The 19,288-nt window shown below is 47.5% G+C and overlaps 1 protein-coding gene across 3 annotated transcripts in view; it reads right to left on the reverse strand.

Annotated features, from left to right (window-relative positions):
* Positions 1-19,288, reverse strand: part of TBXAS1 (thromboxane A synthase 1) — a 542,795-nt gene that overhangs the window by 180,095 nt on the left and 343,412 nt on the right. For all 3 annotated transcript variants that reach the window (XM_086952948.1, XM_086952950.1, XM_086952949.1), the window contains one exon: positions 3,095-3,191. In XM_086952948.1, the coding sequence (XP_086809074.1) occupies positions 3,095-3,191 (97 nt within the window). The remainder of the gene's footprint in view (positions 1-3,094; positions 3,192-19,288) is intronic.

A 19,288-nucleotide genomic window follows, 5' to 3' on the forward strand; every position in this document is an offset into this window, starting at 1 on the left:
GTATATGCACCTTCCCATTACAGTTGAAGACGTAACTAATGTTATCACTAGTTTGCCGCTGGACAAGGCCCCTGGGTCGGACGCCCTGACGACTGCCTTTTATAAAACGTATGTTGAGGAGTTTGCACCTAGACTCCTGGCAGTGTATGGGGAAGCGCATGAAACGGGTATAATTCCTCAATCCTTGCGCGAAGCTATTATTATAACGTTGCTCAAGCCGGGAAAACTTGAAAATGAGGCCATTGTCACTTATAAATGTGGACGTAAAAATGTTGGCTAAACTTATAGATAACAGGCTGCAGCCTCTGCTCCCCATCATTGCTTTACCGGACCAAACGGGCTTCATATCCGTAAGATCCACTTCCCATTACCTTCGTACGGTGTTTTTGGTATTGCACTATCTCCACCCTGACGTACAGGCAGCGGTGGTGTTTCTGGATGCAACAAAGGCCTTTGACTCGCCTGACTGGCCCTACTTATTTAGGATTTTGGATAGGATGGGGTTTGGCCCCTTTCTTCTCCAGTGGATAAAACTATTATATACCAAACCAATGGCAAGAGTGTGGGTTAACAATCTTGTTTAAGACCCTTTTCCGATCATGCAGGGAACGAGACAGGGGTGCCCGCTATTCCCATTATCATTTGCCATTGCGATGGAGCCCCTAGCTGCGCGCATTAGACAGCATCACACGGACAAGGCGATAGGATTTAGCGCTGGTAGTCTTTTAATATCGCTATACGCCGATGATGTTTCTTTGTACATTCTGGACCCAGAGCGCAACCAGGATGTAGTATTGAGGGAGTTTATCAAATTTGGCGGTTTGTCGGGAATATCTATAAATTGGAACAAATATGTAGTATTTCCTCTCACAGATAATACTAAGGCTGTGACCTCGGAATTCCCGTTGAAGTGGGAAAATGATAAAGTAAAATATTTAGGAATTTGGATCAGCCGTGATGTACAAGAGCTTTGGAACCTGAACTATGGCAGGTCTGTTAATTGGCTGGAAGAAAAGGTGGCTCTATGGGATAAACTCCCATTATCGCTGGCTGGCAAAATTGCATTGGCCAAGATGATAGTTTTGCCTAAATTTGTATATCGGTTTGTAATTTGCCACTCATACTCGCTCAGTCCTTCTTTAAGACTCTGAGGTCGCTACTGATCTCCCTGGTATGGGCGGGAGGCCAGGCAAGGGTATCATGAGAACTGTTGTCGTTACCAACCAAACGGAGCAGGTTGGGTGCCCTGGACATTAAACTTTATGCATTATGTGCACAGGCGCAATTCCTACAATATTGGGTACATCAGACGCCATTTCAACCTCATGTGGCTGTGGAGAAGGATGCAATGGCGCCTGTTCCGCTTCGAGTGGCAGTATATCAGGGCTACAAATGGCCCACGAACAGAATTGACACTCCTGAAACACTTAGATGGGCGTAGGATGGGTTGCCTAGAAGAGCAGTAATACCAATATTGTTTGCTCCCTCTGTCCCCTTTGCGCAGAATACTATCCTGCCTAATGTCAGAGACGAGATAAATAGCAGAGTCGCACAGGCAATGAAACTTCATACATTTGCTAACTTATATCCAGGTGGGGAGTTCAGAGACTATCCGAGTGTGGAGAAAGGACAGAGAGTTACTTTCGGGGAAGTATTTCTATATCATAAACTCCAGGCTGCCTGTCGGGAGTTACATACTGATTTGCCATCACAGCCGCCTACTCTAAATGCCTTGGAAAACGTATTATACACACCGTCGCCGCGCAAATTGATCACCAGACTTTACACACATATGCAGGCTGACGCACCAGAGGCAACCTCAAGTGCTCACTTTAAATGGGACACCAAGTTACCCCTCCCCCTGATGGATGACCAGTGGTCATATTGTTGTGCTCAGATGACTGAATTTCCACCTAATTATAAACTCAGACTCATCCACTTCAAATTCATACACCGTTATTCCAGAACACCTATAAGATTACATAGGATGGGACTCAGGGACGATGATTGCTGCTGGCGCTGCGGGACGACTGCCGCCTTGTTCCTTCATTAGGCATGGGAGTGTCCGGGCATTGCTGTATACTGGTCTCGAATCTTCGAGTCCATAAACCAGATCCTGGGTCTTGTGTTGACCCCCTTCCTCTATTGGGCCTACTAGGTTATGTCAGAAACACCCATGTCAAAAAACGCAAGTTGCATGCACTGCTTTTATTTGCCAAACAACAGATAGCTCTTGTTGGGGGGAAAAGGAGGAACCCCACAATTAAGGATTGGATGAGAGAAGTCGCGTATGGTCAAATTCAGTTGGCGACGTACTGAGAGCTAATGCCACCTGCCTCCAGGCCCAAGGGGATATGGGAACCATTTATTGACCGGGTTCTGGTACAGTCTGGCGATTTTGCTAATATTGGTGGGGCCGGGGTTGGCGCTGAGCTTGTGCGATCTCCATGATACTACGATCTCACTGCCACGTTGAGTACCACCTCATTGGTATATCTGTACAAGGTTGTTTGTTGTCTCTGCAAATTTGTAGGTCATCACTAAACTCATTGCACAACTGAATTTGAAAATTGTATTGTCTCGTAATCACGTTATGCATACGGTCGATTACACACCACTGTAATGTTATGTCTTTTGAATTGTCAGTAATAATCTTTGAAAATCAAGAAATGAAAAAATAAAAAAAAAACTACTTAGTGCATGAGGGAAGGCTACAGCAATTAATCTGAACTTTTCTGGTGGGCTGGCCTGTACTCTGTGAGACGTCCAAGGCCACTGCCCTGCTTTAGGTTGCCCAAGGGACCTATGCTAGGTAGCATACTGTGTTTCATTATTTGCATGAACCCATGAGAAGCATGCAGAAGAGAATGTGGCACTTCTACTGGTACCAAGAGGAAGTATCACCATTCTACTGCGCGTTACCCAGTAGCTCTAATTACTTGAGCGTGATAACAAATAAAGCAGAGGGGTCCTGACAATAATACTGTTTATAGTAATGAATCATGTATCCCAGGTACAAACTCCTGTTAATCAGAGGAACAAGGATCACACAAACATTCACCACAACACTCTTCCCCCATTAACTCATGCGTACCATTCTATTCTGGAAGTTGTGGAAATCATCCTCTAAGATCTGCTTGACTGCATCGGGTTCTGCGACGACGATCATCATTCGACGGCCCATGTAGTATCTGTGGAAAGAGGACAGAGTGGATTTTCAGCTCAGGCAAGTATCTTTCCAAGTAGGTGACCTATAGTGAGAACTGAGCTTTCAGCAAAAGATAATCATGGTTGAAGTACAAGCTTATTACATCTTAGAGGACATTTTTAAAACATCCTCTGGTAACGTCCTCCTGCTGGCCCCTTTTTTTATGTGAGGGAGACCTTCACCAATCTAACTTCTTTCTCTTGAGTATCCATATTCTCTACATCTCAAAATAACTAGAACATGGTTCTTTTCCAAGTAACATAGATCAATCAGTTGACATGTGTAGCACTTCTGAGGCAGTGGATTCTACGTTGGCTCTTAGAACGCCTCCTAGATGACTACAGTTCCCTTAACCAACACTTGAACCTCTCTGGAGGAGGTGGAGACTCCATCATATCTGAAAATATTACTATTCACTAGCTGTTAGAGGAGTTGAGCTCTACTTCTGTGAATCCACACTCTTGAAGGTGGCTTCAGCCCAACCTCCTCGTTCATCAGTATCTGCTTAATCATCCTATTAAAAACATCTCTCTTCCATCATATCTATGCTCACAGACTTTGTAGAACACTTAGTGGCGCTCTGGAACAAAGATCTCCCCAGAGGCAATTTGAAAATATTGAAATATGCCTCATCACGCAATAAGTTGGGGAGCTCACTTATACTGGAATCCACACACTAGCCTGGTTGTTCTTTCATATCTCCAGTCAGAATCTATGATATCGATTTTCATGGTCCTGATATGTCCACATCGTGTTTTAACTGCATAGGGAACAGGTTGAGAGGCCCAGAGTGACTACAGTGGTGCATTATTCTAACTTTAGAAGACAGTCTCTCAAACCTTTAACTGTGTAAATGAACTGAACAGTTTGGTAAGTTAGGGGATGAACAAATACACAAACTCGTTATAGAACACTCTAAGTTAAGTAATCCTCCATTAGTGGGGAATTGATTAGTTCCCTCTAACAAACCTGAATTTGGGGTAGTTAACTTTTTAGGGATAGTCTTTCTGCATTGACAAATATATTGAGTTGGGAGTGTATAGTGTCCCCAGAAGTCCTGGAAAACCAGGAGTTTGTTTTTCGCTCCGACCTCGTCCAGATCATCTCGAGCTGCTTAACGTTTTTTAGAGCTATCCGCACTCCTATTGTTGTCTAGGCTGCTTAGCTATATGGAGCCCAATTTATTATCCTGTGGATTATAGGCATTCTTCAATCGGGGAAGGGTCATCTCTGTTCTGTTTGCTTCATGAGCCCGTAATTGTCATCTAAGGGCCATCACCATTTGTAATAGACATGGGGCAGGATCTGCTCTGTAGTTTGCCACATCTGTCTTGACTTCTTGTCTAGTTGGCTCCTATGAAGATGTTGTACTCACCTGACATTAGCCATGAGTCCAATATAAATAGCCCTACTACTGCCTTGAAGGCTAAGCACAAGGTTGCACTTGTAACCTTTTCCCTGTCATTGTCTTGGAAATATTGCTTTATGCGTTTCTGCAGGTCATCTTTTAGACCTGGGTCTCTCAGAAGCATGGGTTGTAGGATCCATCTCCCAGTACTAGTCAGTGTGCGGCGCCACTCAAGTGGATCATGACAGGGATGGGGTCAGACACTCATATTTGACCTTTATCAGAGTTTACTATTATGGGCTCTAGGGCATTATTAGCCAAGATATAATCAATCCTTGAGTAGGTTATATAGATATGTGAAAAGAACGTGCAGTAAAGATCATTTATATGTTGTTCACGGCAAATGTTGTGAAGCCCCAACTCTTTCATTGTGTTTTTTTTTAACGCACCTGTGTGCTATGGATGGTCCCATTGTATCTGAGGCTGGATCCCAGACATTGCTTAGGTCCCCCATTACCAGTCGAGCGACGTTGGCAAAGTTTGATATGGACTCCAAGGTGCTACAGCGGAAGGCTTCTTGGCCTGAGGTATGGGTGTACACGTGATCATGGTCAACATTTTACCCTCAAGGGTCCCTTAATCATTAGGGATCTACCCTCTTTCCCACTTGACCTCTTCTATATGTAAAGAAATTGAGTTGCTCCGTTGTGCTTTATCATGGCTGTGGAATAAAAGGCATTGGTGCATCTTTTGTTATGAAACAATGTATTTCCATTATTTCTAAATGAATTTACTGTACTGCCAGGTTGTCTATCTTTTCCTCTACTACAGTATTCCACACCCTAGTTCTTTTGTTAGGGAGGTTAATGCTTTAATGTTTAACGTAAGTATTTTAACCATGGGAAATGGTAGCTAGGATTTCTATGAAAGTTAGCTCTCCCATTGAGGTTTACAGGTAGCGCCAAGCTATCAGAAGTATGGTTATAAAATTGCAGGGTGTGTGTAGCATATAATGTGTTTAATTGGTAGAGTGAGAATCAACTTTACATTTTAACAAACCCCAAGAGGTGTAGAACATTACCAACATCAACAAAACTCTTTGACAGTCAAACAATTATAGGTAAAACAGTGTATTAGTAGTTCTCCCACAAAGGATACCCTGTGACCTGGAAATAGCCTCCCTTCACATTATTAGAGTGAGAAGATCCAGAAAATGGAACCCCATCCCGGCTGATCTGTGGTTCCCACCCCTATCCACTATCATGAAATCGGTGCTGCGCTGCCTGTTCATGGATGTTAGTGCAGCGTGGTCCATGCATGTATCTAGCTGTGCCCCCAACACCCATATAACTGGAATTTTGTGAAGGATTATTGACCACAATGTGCTGCTCCTATCCCTTCTCTCCCCTCCTGAGCCCAGCAGGTTTTAAAGTATCGGGTGGGAGGAGAGGGGGAAAATATTTGTAAAAGTTTATCATTGGTCTCTACTCAACCACCTAGGTCCTCTCGGGCATTGAGGATGAGGTGTCCTCCATTCGTTCCTCTCTAACCTGTGGGATTACTACTATCCCAAAGCCTGCCCCTTGGTCATCACAAGATTGATCCTCAAGTTGCAGATCCAATATCTTTCCTGCTTTTTATACTTTTGACGTCTGATGGTGCTAATTCCGGGCCTGAAAAGCAATCCCGAAAGTGTGCTGTGACCTGTATCGTATATTATCTTGGCAGAGTTTGTCCGTAATAGGTCAAAATTGTAGCCAACATGCCAGTGTTAGGGCTCATGTCTTGAAAAAGTGTGCATTCAAAATCATGTTGTCATGTTTCCTCACCTCTTGCTTTCGCGCTGCAATCAGAACCATCTCTTTCCATTGAAAATCATGCATTTTACTACAACATCCCTCGGCCCATGAGAATCGCAGGTGCATGTCGACCAACTCTGTGGGCCTGTACAAGGGTATCTCCCTATGTTCACCTGGTACCAGAGAATCAAAGAGACAATACGCCTCTTGGCTATGACTAGACCCAGAACCAGGAAATGCCTGCTTTTCTTCCGTTTCAGCTCCTTAGGAATCAAGCCCAGTAAACAAGCACGTGGATCTAGCTCTATAGTCCATCCGTAATTCGGGTCAGATCCCCAATAACCTCCCCCCAGTACGTCTGAATCTTCGGGTATGTCCATACCATATGCAGAAAATCTGCCATATCATAGCAACATCTGGGGCAGTGAGGGTCCCTGGCACCATCAATGGCGTGCAGCCTCCTGGGCGAAATGTACGTCATATGTATTATGTTGTATTGGATCTGCTTAAAGCGATTGCTCACCGCCACCTTCGGCACACTTCCGTGTATTTTTTCCCAGTCTCACGTCCTGACCTCCTGTGGACACACCTGCTGCCATTTCTTCTATGGGTAGAGGGCCGTTCTTTTTGTCGTCCCTCAACGCTCTGTAGAGGTGGGTAACACACTTTCTCCCTCCCGCCATAGCAATCATGGTAACCAGAGTGTGGGAGTGCCCCAGGGCATCTGGGAATGTAGGCCACAGTTGTCGCGCCATTGCCGCCAGTTTGGCGTACTGCAAAAATTGCCCTGTTCCCAACTCGAAGGACGCCACTGCCTCCTGCTAAGTGATAAATGTATCATCCGGGTAGAGGTCCGACAACATTAATCATCCCCGGCCTTCCAGGCCTCTTCTGACATCACCTGGTCAATCCGAGCAAAGGGCGGCATCATCCAGAAGTACGCCTTTGGGGCAAAGGGTCTGTCCCGAATTAGTCTCCGGACTATTCGGGTCCAAATTGCAGCTCCGAGCCTCACCAAAGGGGGACCACGCTCCGTGAGCCTCCCGGCCTGCCAGAACAACACCCCCAGTTGCCGGTTTCCGTACGTACCTGCCAACACGGACCTCTCCCAGGAGGGGTCTGCGTCCAGCCAAGTAATAGCATGTTGCAATTGCGATGCAAAATGATAGAGTTCCAAGTCAGGGATTTCCAACCCCCCTTTACCCCAGCTGCGATTTATGACCGCTAAACTAATCCTGCATCGCTTCCCGTTCCACAATAATTGGAACAGCATTTTATTGAGTTTCCTAAATATCCGATGTGGAATTTCAAAGAAGGAGCCTTTCATGGTATAGAGACATTGGAGCAGGACCACCATCTTTATTAACACAATCTTTCCCATCGGGGATAGGTTAAGAGTGTTCCAAAAAGCAATACTACCCTGCAGCCCTCGAATTGTCCTCCCCATATTGTGCTGATAGAACACCGCCTCTGTCCTTCCAACCCTTATCCCCAGGTAGCGGATAGAGTCCTCAACCCATGGCAACTCGTACACTGGACGTTGGTCCCCTCCCCAGTCTCTGTCCGTCCCCATTGCGTAGAGCTGTGACTTTGTTCTATTAATGTGAAGCCCAGAGGCCCCCGCGAACTGAGCCAGCATGGCTAGCAATACAGACAATGAACGGGACTGAGTTTAGGTATATTAGCGCATCATCAGCGTACAGTGACACCACATGCTCCGAACTTCCTACTCGTATACCCTGTCCCTCCAGCAATTGAGCCAATGGCTCCATTGCCAGAGCAAATAGCAAGGGGGAAAGCGGGCAACCCTGCTGCATCCCCCTTGCTATGGGGAATGCGTTGGACACGTAACGCCCAGTACGAACTCTCGCCAACGGATGCGCATATAGCAGCTTTATCTAGTTGACAAATCCTTCCCCTAAGCCCATCTTAAGCAATAGCCGCCACAGTGGCGGCTGGTGACATTTTAAGGTGGTGAGACGGAAAGTTATCATGGAACTGCACTGAGGCAAGCAAGTGTGGCGAGCAAGCCAGAACAACCTACGGGGTTTGTAAAAGATCCAGTTGGGCTTCCTTTCCATTACAGAGGTGGGTTCTGTCAGTCCTTCCTGAATAGTGCTCCAGCACCTGGCACTGAAGAGGACATCTGCAGGTCACATGATACAGGTCTATAGGTAAAACGTCAGATCAGCTTTCATCCCTCATTGTACACTTACTGTATACAAATGCTAAGGCACAGCAAGTCAACATGTGTTTTTAGAGTGTACAGCACGTCATCAGCCACGAAGTGAAGGCGACCGTCTGCACAGGCAGCACAGTGAGACATGCAGTGCAGTCACCAGAGGGCCTGGGCTTCTGGGGACATTCCCCAAGGAGCCAGCTGGGCACTTCATAAAGATCCTGGTGATGGAAGCCACAGTTCCAAGGTCACTGCACCCAGCCTGTCCTTCTCAGCCCTGCTGCATTCTGAGGGTACACAACGGTGTGTGAAGGATACAGCATAGTCCAGAAGTACTATGTATTTATAGCGGCTCAAAACGGAGATACCGAGTGGGGAATGAAAAAATACATGCTGTCAATGGTAAGGTTATTAAATGTTGCTCAGAGCAGCCTTAAGAAGCCGATCTATTGAACATATTTATGTACTTATATTATACTGTGTCAAATGGGTGGATTCTGTCTAGTTTAAAGATGATTCTCTGTTCTTCAGATAGGGTCAAGTAATGCTATCACTTATCTTTAACTCTGCAGGAATATTCAAGACCATCAATTCATGTGTACACCTCAAAAAGCTTGTTACGTTTTAAGTGTCTATGCGTGTAATTGATACAAAAGGGGGTGATGGACGGAGCGTTTGAGCAAATCAAACACTCACCCCCAGTCAAATGATCTGGGTTTAATCCATCACCATTCTTTAGCTCACTCAGCCGTCCCAGTTCAGATATGGCCATATGCAAATCAGTCTGACCCTTTGCCTCATGGGAACAGTCCAGCCCGAACTGCCAAGCCATGTCTTTCCTGGACCGGAAACAAGCATCCTGGGACCGGTTTCGGATTCATAATCCTCATCAGCCAGGCTATCTTGAATCCAGTGGTCAAGTGAGCAAGGGACTCCCGTCTGAGCATACCCTGCCAACTTAGGGCGAACAAAGCGATACAAACTGAACTGGGGTGGCTGAGTGAGCTAAAGAATGGTGATGGATTAAACCCCGATCAGTTGACTGGGGTGAGTGTTTGATTTGCTCAAATGCTCCGTCCATCATCCTTTTTGTATCGCTTTGTTCGCCCTACGTTGGCAACCCCATCCAGGGCACAATTAAAGTCTCCTACCATAACTAGTTCTGTATCCGGGTCCAGATCCAGCTGCCCCATAACTCGGCTCAAAAACCCCCCATCATCGCTGTTTGAGGCATAAACATTAGCTAGGCATAAATTGCACCCATCTAGGGTCCCCACCACAAACCTCCCGTTGGGGTCTTGCTTAACATGCACAGACTTAAAGGGGGCACCCAGCACCACCCAGATAAGCGCTCCCCGAGCGAACCCCAAGTAGGATGTAGCAAAAAACTGACATCTCCACCTACGTTGGACGAATTTCAGATAGTCTCCCCATAGGTGGGTTTCCTGGAGTAGGGCTATAATGACCCCATAACGCCGCAGGTATGAAGCCACCAGGATCCTCTTCACCCTATTATTGAGCCCCTGCACGTTCCACGTGATCAGATTGTACTTCTGGTTATCCCCTGGTATGTTAATTTATTCAACCTTTCCGTCCCCCGTCTTTTGTGTGGGGACTCCCCAAAAATCTCTTGCCTAGCCCCCCTCGGAGGAGGACGCCATTGGTCACCCACATATCAACATAGACCAGACCCGGCAGCAACCCCAAAAACCCCACAACTACAACCCCCAACTCGCCCCAACCATAGGCGGTAGCCCTTCATTCTCACTACCAACCGGCTCGAGGACTTCGAACCCCGCCCCAAAGCACCACCCACCCTCCTCGATTACCCCACACAGTGTAACAGTAGAACAATTACAACCACACTGACCCTCCCGGGTCTGTGTACACCTCCCTCCCCACTAAGACTCAAGGAAGCAGCCAACTGCCTGGCACCGCACGGACCCGCCTGACCGAGGTCTAGCTGGCCTGCCTCGGCACTCCACAGCCGGCAAACCTAACCAGCCTGTAGGCGAAATGGAATCCCTCCTCTAACATTAATCATTTCTCAAACCCTCCACCCTCAGGACCAATTGGCTCCAGTCCATAAGTATGAGTCAAATGGGATAGTCTCACTCCCTGTGGGCCGAATCCGATACTTACAGTGTCCATGGGTATGAACCCCCCCGGGCACAGCATCCGGGCCCTCACTCACTCATTTCTAAAGCTCTCTGCAGCCGGGCTCATGGCCCCGTCCATGTCAGACTGTGTTTCCTGCACCAGACAAAGTGGAGAAAACTGGTTCTGTGTCGGGATCATCCCCAGTTCTGCCCGAAGAGTGCCATCCGGACCCACCACCACACGTCCTGCGTCAGTCCGCTCTCGGTCCCGCTGCCTTTGTTCTTCTGTGCGACATTGTTGGCTCTTCTGCCGATTGCCCCGGCGCCTCTGCTCCTGCCATCCCTGATTGCGATTGGGTCGACCAGGCCCAGTGAGTCTATCCCGTCTACTGCCTACGCTGGAGTGCCAAAGAAGTGGGCCTTGTCTGCATACTGCACCCGGAGTCTAGCTGGAGACATCAGGCTATATTTAATATTGTGGCTACAAATCCGGCGTTTCACACTGAGGAAGTCATTCCGTAGGTCTTGAACTTTTTTAGTATAGTCAGGATAGATATGAATGTCATGGTTCTCAAATCTGGGTGGGCCGTTGGCACGGATGTGCTGCAAGATTATATCCTGGTCCCTGAAGTTAAACATCCGGGCAATCAAGGCTCTAGGTGGGGATCTTGGTCTCGGCGGCGGCCCCAGGGATGTGCCCTCTCCACCGCAAACATTTTGGAGATCCTGAGGTTGGGGAACACTCTACTGATCCAGTCCTCCAGAAATAGATCCGCTGCTGGTCCCTCCACTTTCTCGGGAAATCCCAAAAAGCGGAGATTGTTTCTTCGAGAGCAGCCTTCCGCGTCTTCCGCCCTTTCCTCCAGTCGGGCCACATGGTCCTGAAGCGTCGTCACCATCTCCAGCAGCTTCCTGACCTCCGTCTGCAGAGCACTCAAGTCTCCTTCCTTGACCGTGACCCTGTCTGCCACCTTCCTGAGGTCCAGCCGCAGGTGGTTAATATCCATGGCCATCCCATCCATTTTGGTCTCTAGTGCCACCCTGGAGTCCCGGATCGCCTTCAAGATATCTGCCTTGTCCCGAGCGGCCGAGTCATGGTAAGTCCCTTGCTCCATATTTGTACGTGCGCGGTCCACGGCCGTCGGCCCCAGGACCATGTATTGCACACATTTTATTAGATTGGGCACCTCTCAGGGGTCAGTCTCTCCCCATACTCAGGGTGGTCACCCCAGGACACTCCCCGGCGGGCCCCGACCAACAGTCTGCAGGATCCAAGGCCGCCCAGGGAAAGATTCCGTTCAATAGTCCACCCCCCTTTAGGGGATTCCGCAGTATATTTAGCCGGCTGGCCCGGAAGCCAACGCTCTTTGTTGGCACCAGGCCTACTTTTCTCTCCCCACCAGACACCCCGGGCGGTCACAGTGTGCTGTCCCCTCGAGCCCGGCCAGTCGTCAATTCTTGGGAGTAGCCTGTTCCTCCACCACTCCAACCCCAGCCAAGCCGGACCGTCCCAGAGTGATATCCACGGACGCCTGGTCTACCACCTTCTCAGGGGGTGAATGCCTCCTGCCCAGTTCCCACGCACCGGGGGGCTATGCCAATCAGGGGGGGCCCTCTCACCTCTTCACCTGGGGTGCTACCCCTGGCCCCGGCACTGCACCCATCTGCAAAGCCCCAGGCCTTTGTCAAGTCTCTGTCTCCCTACTTGCCAGCCTGGGAGCAGTCGGGCCTTTCCTTGCCCCACCAACTGCCGGTTCCATCAGTTTGCGTCCTCTGGACTCCTGCGCTTCCAGAGGTCAGGGGGGAAACCCCTGCGTTGTGTGCCTATGGCCTCTCGCCACTACCACCGGGCCTGGAAGCGACCCCCACACAGATCACGCCCAGGGTCGAGTCTCTCAGGCAATCTTGATCTCAAGAGGCAAGCGTGGGCCACTGGAAGAAGTGCAGGCCGCACCACCTCGAGCTCACGCAGCCTCTGCCTCCGCCTCCGGCCGGTGCGGGCCCGCCAGCCGCTGTTTCCCTGTGTGCATCGCCTCTCTCAGGGTCATACCACTTATGCGCTTGTGCGGCGGGACTCACCGGGGACACTGGTGTTGAAATCAGGTACCAGGAAGCAGTAGGTAAATCAGCTATAAGTTTATTCCGTATCTACAGCCCCACACCAGGTCACGGCGTGGTCAGGAAGCATAATAACATATGTCAGTTGACAGTTCCTAAAGCTGGAGGGGGTGGTGGAACGTTGGGGAACCAATGAGAGAGGAGAGGTGACAATGGGTGCTCTCAAGTCAGAGAGGTAACTGGGGCACAGGGGAGAACAAGGTTAGGATACAACACATCTTCCTCTCTTGAGAGTTTTAAAGGATTGAACCCTCGGCGATGAAACATACATTCATGCGGGAGGAACGGTGAACATTAATCATATACAAAGTCTTCATAACGTTTTGGCTTACGAATGGTTCGACCAAACCTCCCCGTGACACGGTGAGGATCAGAAACACAATCGGTGTCAGAGTGAGGATCATTACTGGTTCTGCCAGACCTACCGCTGAAGCTGCGACTGTCAGACATGACTTCAGAGTCAGAATGTGAGTCGCCAATCTGCTCATGTGCCACACTTTCCCATCGTTGAGTCTAGCGGCGTTGTTATAAAGTTCATTGATGCTAAGAGGTGAGGTGAATCTGCTTTCTCCTTTCTTTACTTTTTTTTCTAAGCGAACTTTCACCAGATCTCCAACTTTGAATAAGTGTTCTTTTGCACTATGTTTTGAGTCATACCATTCTTTGTAGTATTTTTGCGCCTTGATTATGTTGTTCCTGATGACGTCTGGCGACCATTCAAGTTGCTTTGAAACAGGCATCCAACCTAGGTCAATGCTCAGAGGCTGTCTGCTTCTCATGAGCACGAAAGGTGCATTGCGGGTGCTGGCACAGGGAGAGATTCTGAAAGCCCAGATGAGTTTGAACACCTCTTCTTCCCAGTTAAGATTGGCATTCCTTGACAATTGTATGTGTCCCTTGAGGACACGGTTGAAGCGTTCAGTAAGACCATTTCCTTCAGGGTGGTACAATGAAGTAGTGTGGTGGGTGGAGAAGTGTGGCACACTGGTGTGGGGAAGTGTGGCTCACTGGTTAGAGCAGGCAGACCCTGAAGCAGAGGTCAGACCCGGGACCAGGGTTCAATTCCCGACGCGGCAGGGTGTTGAGCTCAAATGTCCACGGACTCGATAATTCTCGATTCGGTGCCTGACCTAATCATGGGCTCACACTCTGCAACTCTGGGCATTAAGCTTGCTTAATCTCCACAATGGCCCCCCCGCGGCGGGATGCTTGGTTTTCACATTGGGGATGCCCTGTAGGGGCTATCTCACAGGGAAAAACCAGGACGGGTTCCCAAGGCAAGCGCGGAGATACCCCTTCGGGGGTCGATTCTGGTGCTATATAAGAAATATAATAATAATAATAATAATAATAATACACTTCCTTTCAAGGAATGATTTGAACATCATGGAGCAAAATTGTGGACCATTGTCTGTGAGAATACATTTGGGTAGACCTTCACCTAGGAACAATTTATCCAGGAATGATATAATAGTTGAACTGTCTATTTCAGAAACGATTTCTATTTCCGGCCATTTGGAGAAGTGATCGATGACCACTATGATGTACTTGATCCCCCCATCATGTCCTTCAATTGGTCCAGCAATGTCCAGGCCTAATTTTTCCCAAGCCATTTGGGGAGGGTGAAGTGGAGAAAGGGAAACTTTGGATGTCTTGAGAACTTTATCAGAATCACTGCATTCGACAGAGTTCCTTATGAGGATTTCAATTTGTTTGTCGATACCGGGCCATCAATAATAGGTTCTGACTCTTTGCTTTGTTTTAGTGATGCCAAGGTGACCCATGTGGCAAAGTTTCAGGATTTTGTCTCTGAGAGTGATAGGGGCGATGGCCTTACCGACTCTGTACAACACACCATTTTCAAAGCTGATTTCATTCCTTATTTCCCAATACAACTTAATGTTGTCTTGAAGGTGGCGTTTCTCTGGCCACGAAGTGTTGACATATTTACATACGTCGTTTAGTGTTGAATCCTGAGACATGTGATTCTCCCATTCTCCAGTAGAGATTCCCTCAAAATTTGTGTTGAAGAGTAGAGCCACTCTTTCATCATCCTCAGGAGCATTCAAATTCTCGTTATGTGGCAGGGGTAATCTGCTGAGAAAATCAGCGACTTTGTTCTTGATGCCTGGCCAATATTCTGCGAAGTAGTTGTAGTCCAATAATTTTATTGACATTTTACTCAGACGTGGTGAGGCATTTTGCAAACCAGAAGCAGGTAAGATCTTGATCAATGGCTTGTGGTCCGTGCGAAGATGTATGTTGTATCCCCATATGTATGCTCTGAAGTGGTTGAGCGCCCAAGAACAGGCAAGCATCTCGCGTTCTATTACCGAGTACTTCTCCTCGGCAGGGGTGAGTGACCTGGAGGCGAAAGCCACAACCCATTCTTGATTTGAATTATCCTTCTGTGCTAGCACTGCACCTAATCCTTTGTTGCTTGCGTCCGTTGTGACATAGATTTCGTCTTTGGGATCAAATCCCTTGAGGAAAGGTGCTTCACTAATTCTTTTTTGATTGTTTCAAAGGTGGTCTGACATTCTGGGGACCATTCAAATTTTGTTTTGTTTTTCAGCAACTGTCTTAGACTGTACATTTTTTCTGAAAAATTCCTTATGAATTTGGAGTAATACTCCGTTAATCCGAGAAAGGCTCTGATGTCCTCTTTACTGGATGGGCAAGGAGCATTAAGAATGGCATCTATTAAGCCTTGCTTTGGTTTGATGCCCTCGTGGCTGATAGTGTGCCCCAAATAAACCACTTGTTCCTGAGAAATTTTACATTTATCTAGTTCAACAGTAAGACCATGCATTTTAAGTTTGTTGAAAACTTGCTCTAAGCGTGTGTCATGTTCCAGTTGATTGCCACCCATGACTAAAATATCGTCCTGGAAGAACCTAATGCCTGCAACGCCTTCCAAGATGAAAGTCATGACCCTTTGGAACAGCGCCGCGGCAGAGGCTAACCCAAACGGTACCCTAGTGAAACGGTAACAACCAAATGGGGTGATGAATGTGGTGTATTTCTTGCTGTCCACGTGTAGGGGTATCTGGTGATACGCGGATTTCAAATCTATTATTGAAAAAATACACATATCATTGGTGGCATTAAACATCTCACAAATGAGTGGTAGTGGATACTGATCAACAATAATGTTCTTGTTAAGATCCCTAAGGTCAATGCACAGCCTAATTTTCCCATTGGGACGTTTGACCACAACTAAGGGAGAAACCCACTCCGCTGATTCAACTTCCTCAATTATTCCATCTTTGACCAGTCTATACAACTCTGTTTGAACATCACTCCTTACCGACACTGGTAAGTGTCTTACCTTGTGAACACATGGAATGGCTGAGTCTTTAAGTTCAATTTTGTGTTCAAAACTGTTAAGAAGACCTACTTTTCCAGAGAACACTTCAGGAAAATCCTTATGAATTGTATTCTTGCATGACTCATCAACGGACAAAACAGGGTCTGCGCTGTTTGGGTTGAGGATTATTCCCAGATCAGCTTGGTCACTCCAGCCAAGTACTGAAGGTCCTTTTTTAGCAATGAAGAGTTTACAACAAGCTTTCCTGTTTTTGAACTCGAATTCCAATTCATGTGTTCCTAGAAATTCGATGTTGTTGCCAGTGTAACTTCTAGCAATGATGTTTGACTTCTCAAGCGATGTTCCAATTTTATCAGTAAGCAATTGTTTCCATACATTCTCATTGATGATTGTGAAAGGGGAGCCGGAACCAGCCATTAAGTTTACAGTTACCCCTCCCAATTTCACATCGCACATGGGTTTCTTTTTTTTAGTGGGTTTAAGTTCCAATACATCATATTCAATGGAGAACACGTAATTGATGCTATCTGAATCCGAGTACTCCGAATTTTCATCTGAAGAGTCACTTTCATCCTGAATGTGTCTGACATGTCTGCTCTGCCTAAAGGATACCCTATTGCAGGCCTTGGCGATGTGACCTGTCAAAACACATGACAAGCATTTCTGATGTCTAGCAGGGCACTTTGTTGAATCTGCGAAGTTGTAAGGAGAACCACATCAATAGCATTTGAGTTCAGGTGGATTTTTGTATTTACTGCTGTGACTTTTCTCACATTTTTGTGCCTAGATTTGTAAGGTTCATTTTTTTTATGATACTCATGCGCAACTTCTTTATTGCTGGCCTTTTGTCTGAGATTGTTTGCGTTGGAAGAATGAATTGCTTTAACGACAATTGGCTCATCTAAAACCGCTTTGGCACATCTGCCTGTTAGTTCAGCTTTTTTAACTAGAGCAACAACTTCTTTTAAGGAAGATTCTCCATTAACCCATAGTTTGTCTTGGATGTTGGGGTTACTCGCATGCATAATGATTTGATCGCATACAAATTCTTCTTGCAATTGACCAAATCTACAAGTTAGAGCCAGGTTGTTCAAGGCCGCCACATAATCCTCAATGCTCTCATCTTTGCCCTGTTTCCTTCTTGAAAATTTGTACCGGTCAACAGCAACACAAACGATAGGTGAAAAATGGGCATCTAAGTCATCTAATGCATGTTGATAAACATCATTACCTTCTCTTACCTTCTTTTCAATATTATTATAAGTCTTGACACCCCCTGGACCTAAGCAGTACAACAACACTTTCTTTTTCTTTTCTGGAGTGAAATCCTCATCTTCCACAGTTTCTATATAATTAGTGAAATACTCTCTCCATTCCTTCCATGGCATACTAGGAGCACCTTTGAGAGATAGGAAAGCTTGGGGTTGCGCAAGATTTAATGAACTAAGGGCACACATTGCCAATAAGCTTAAGGATGAAGACACACAAGTCTCTGATTTAAAAGCGCAAGCGAAATTCTAAGTAGCAGTTGTTCCTAGTGTAACTTGACACTTGCCTTCGAAGGGTTAGGGAGTGGACTCAAGATGAATTAAACCAAGAGTGATAGTCTAACTGTCCAATATAAGTTACAGTTATAGCAGAAATATTTCACAGGCCTGGGGCATCAGCTTAGTTGTCGCAGAATGAATTATTAGTTGACAGTACAGATTTTTGTTTTCAAGTAATGTAGTTTTGTAGTAACTGTCTTATTAGAGCTGTTTGCAAGAAAAACATACAATTCCATTAGAATTACATGGGTGTGCACATCACCGTGTATGTGCCTGGTTTGAAAGCAAAGTTATACAAGTTCCGAAGATTTCACCACAAGATGGCGCCAGACGCTGCGTTCCAGTGACGTGGAACGTGCTGAAGCATGCGCAGAAGAACGCAGCTGAGGAGAGTATGTGGCGCAAAAACAGCTGACAGGAATTGTCACTGCGCGCTTGTGAGGAAGAAGGCGCCTCTTTCCCAACCAGAACAGGCACGAAGAGGAATGTCCTTGCGCACACAGGAAATCACCAGGCGTCTCCCCCGAAAATTTATTACAGGCGCAGCACGATATGCTTTGGCTCTCACCTTCGCCGTGTGACGGCAACAACCCTCGAAGCAGCAGCGCGCAGTCACTCAATCGGCACCTCTTCATCCGATGCCAGGGCTGTGCTTACCGACGGGTCGTCATCAAAGGTGGTGAGGGCGAAGGCCGTGGAATACACGCCGGGAAACAGCCGAGCCTCACAACAAAGCAGAAGACAGGGACTTCGAATCACTCACGCCGGGAAAGCCGACCCTCATGAAAATGTTGCAAACAGGCGCCTCAACTCAGGTGTCACCGCAGAGGAGCTCCAAGGACACTAACCAATTTCAGGATGTCATGTCGAGCATTATACGGAGTTCAGGTAGGAGGGCATTTTTCAGTATAAATGCTTAATTCCTACGAATAAAGTAGATCAAATCCGTGGTGAGGGGCTGTGGTTTACCTCGTCGCCACTTGTTGAAATCAGGTACCAGGAAGCAGTAGGTAAATCAGCTATAAGTTTATTCCGTATCTACAGCCCCACACCAGGTCACGGCGTGGTCAGGAAGCATAATAACATATGTCAGTTGACAGTTCCTAAAGCTGGAGGGGGTGGTGGAACGTTGGGGAACCAATGAGAGAGGAGAGGTGACAATGGGTGCTCTCAAGTCAGAGAGGTAACTGGGGCACAGGGGAGAACAAGGTTAGGATACAACAACGGGGCCGCCACCGCAAACCCCCAATGGCCGCCTCACCCCCTGATCGCCACCTCCTTGATCAGACCGCCGTCTGAGCCGTCACCGCCTCAGGCCCCGGAGTAGACGCCGCCGCCGCGACCTCTCCTACAGCTCACCCCAAGGCCGCGGAGACCCTCCGATGCGGCTGATCCGGCACTCTGTCACCCGGCGGGTAGCCCCCCGTCTGGGGTCCGCCCGCTGTGCTATTCACAGGTCAGAGGCTCGGGGTCCTTTGCCGCTGCCGCTGTCCACCAATTTCTCCCCCGTTGTTACTGTATAATGGCTGCCGCAATTACGGGGACCAGGACTCTCCTGGGAACCCCTCTTCCCGCAGCGCCGATCCACTTCAGCAGGCTGTCACCCGGCTCGCCAGATCAGGGCAGGGTTCCGCTGCCCAACAAACACATGAAGATGTT

This window comes from Lissotriton vulgaris, chromosome 1_2 (genome assembly GCF_964263255.1).
Source record: "Lissotriton vulgaris chromosome 1_2, aLisVul1.2, whole genome shotgun sequence".
Classification (NCBI taxonomy): domain Eukaryota; kingdom Metazoa; phylum Chordata; class Amphibia; order Caudata; family Salamandridae; genus Lissotriton; species Lissotriton vulgaris.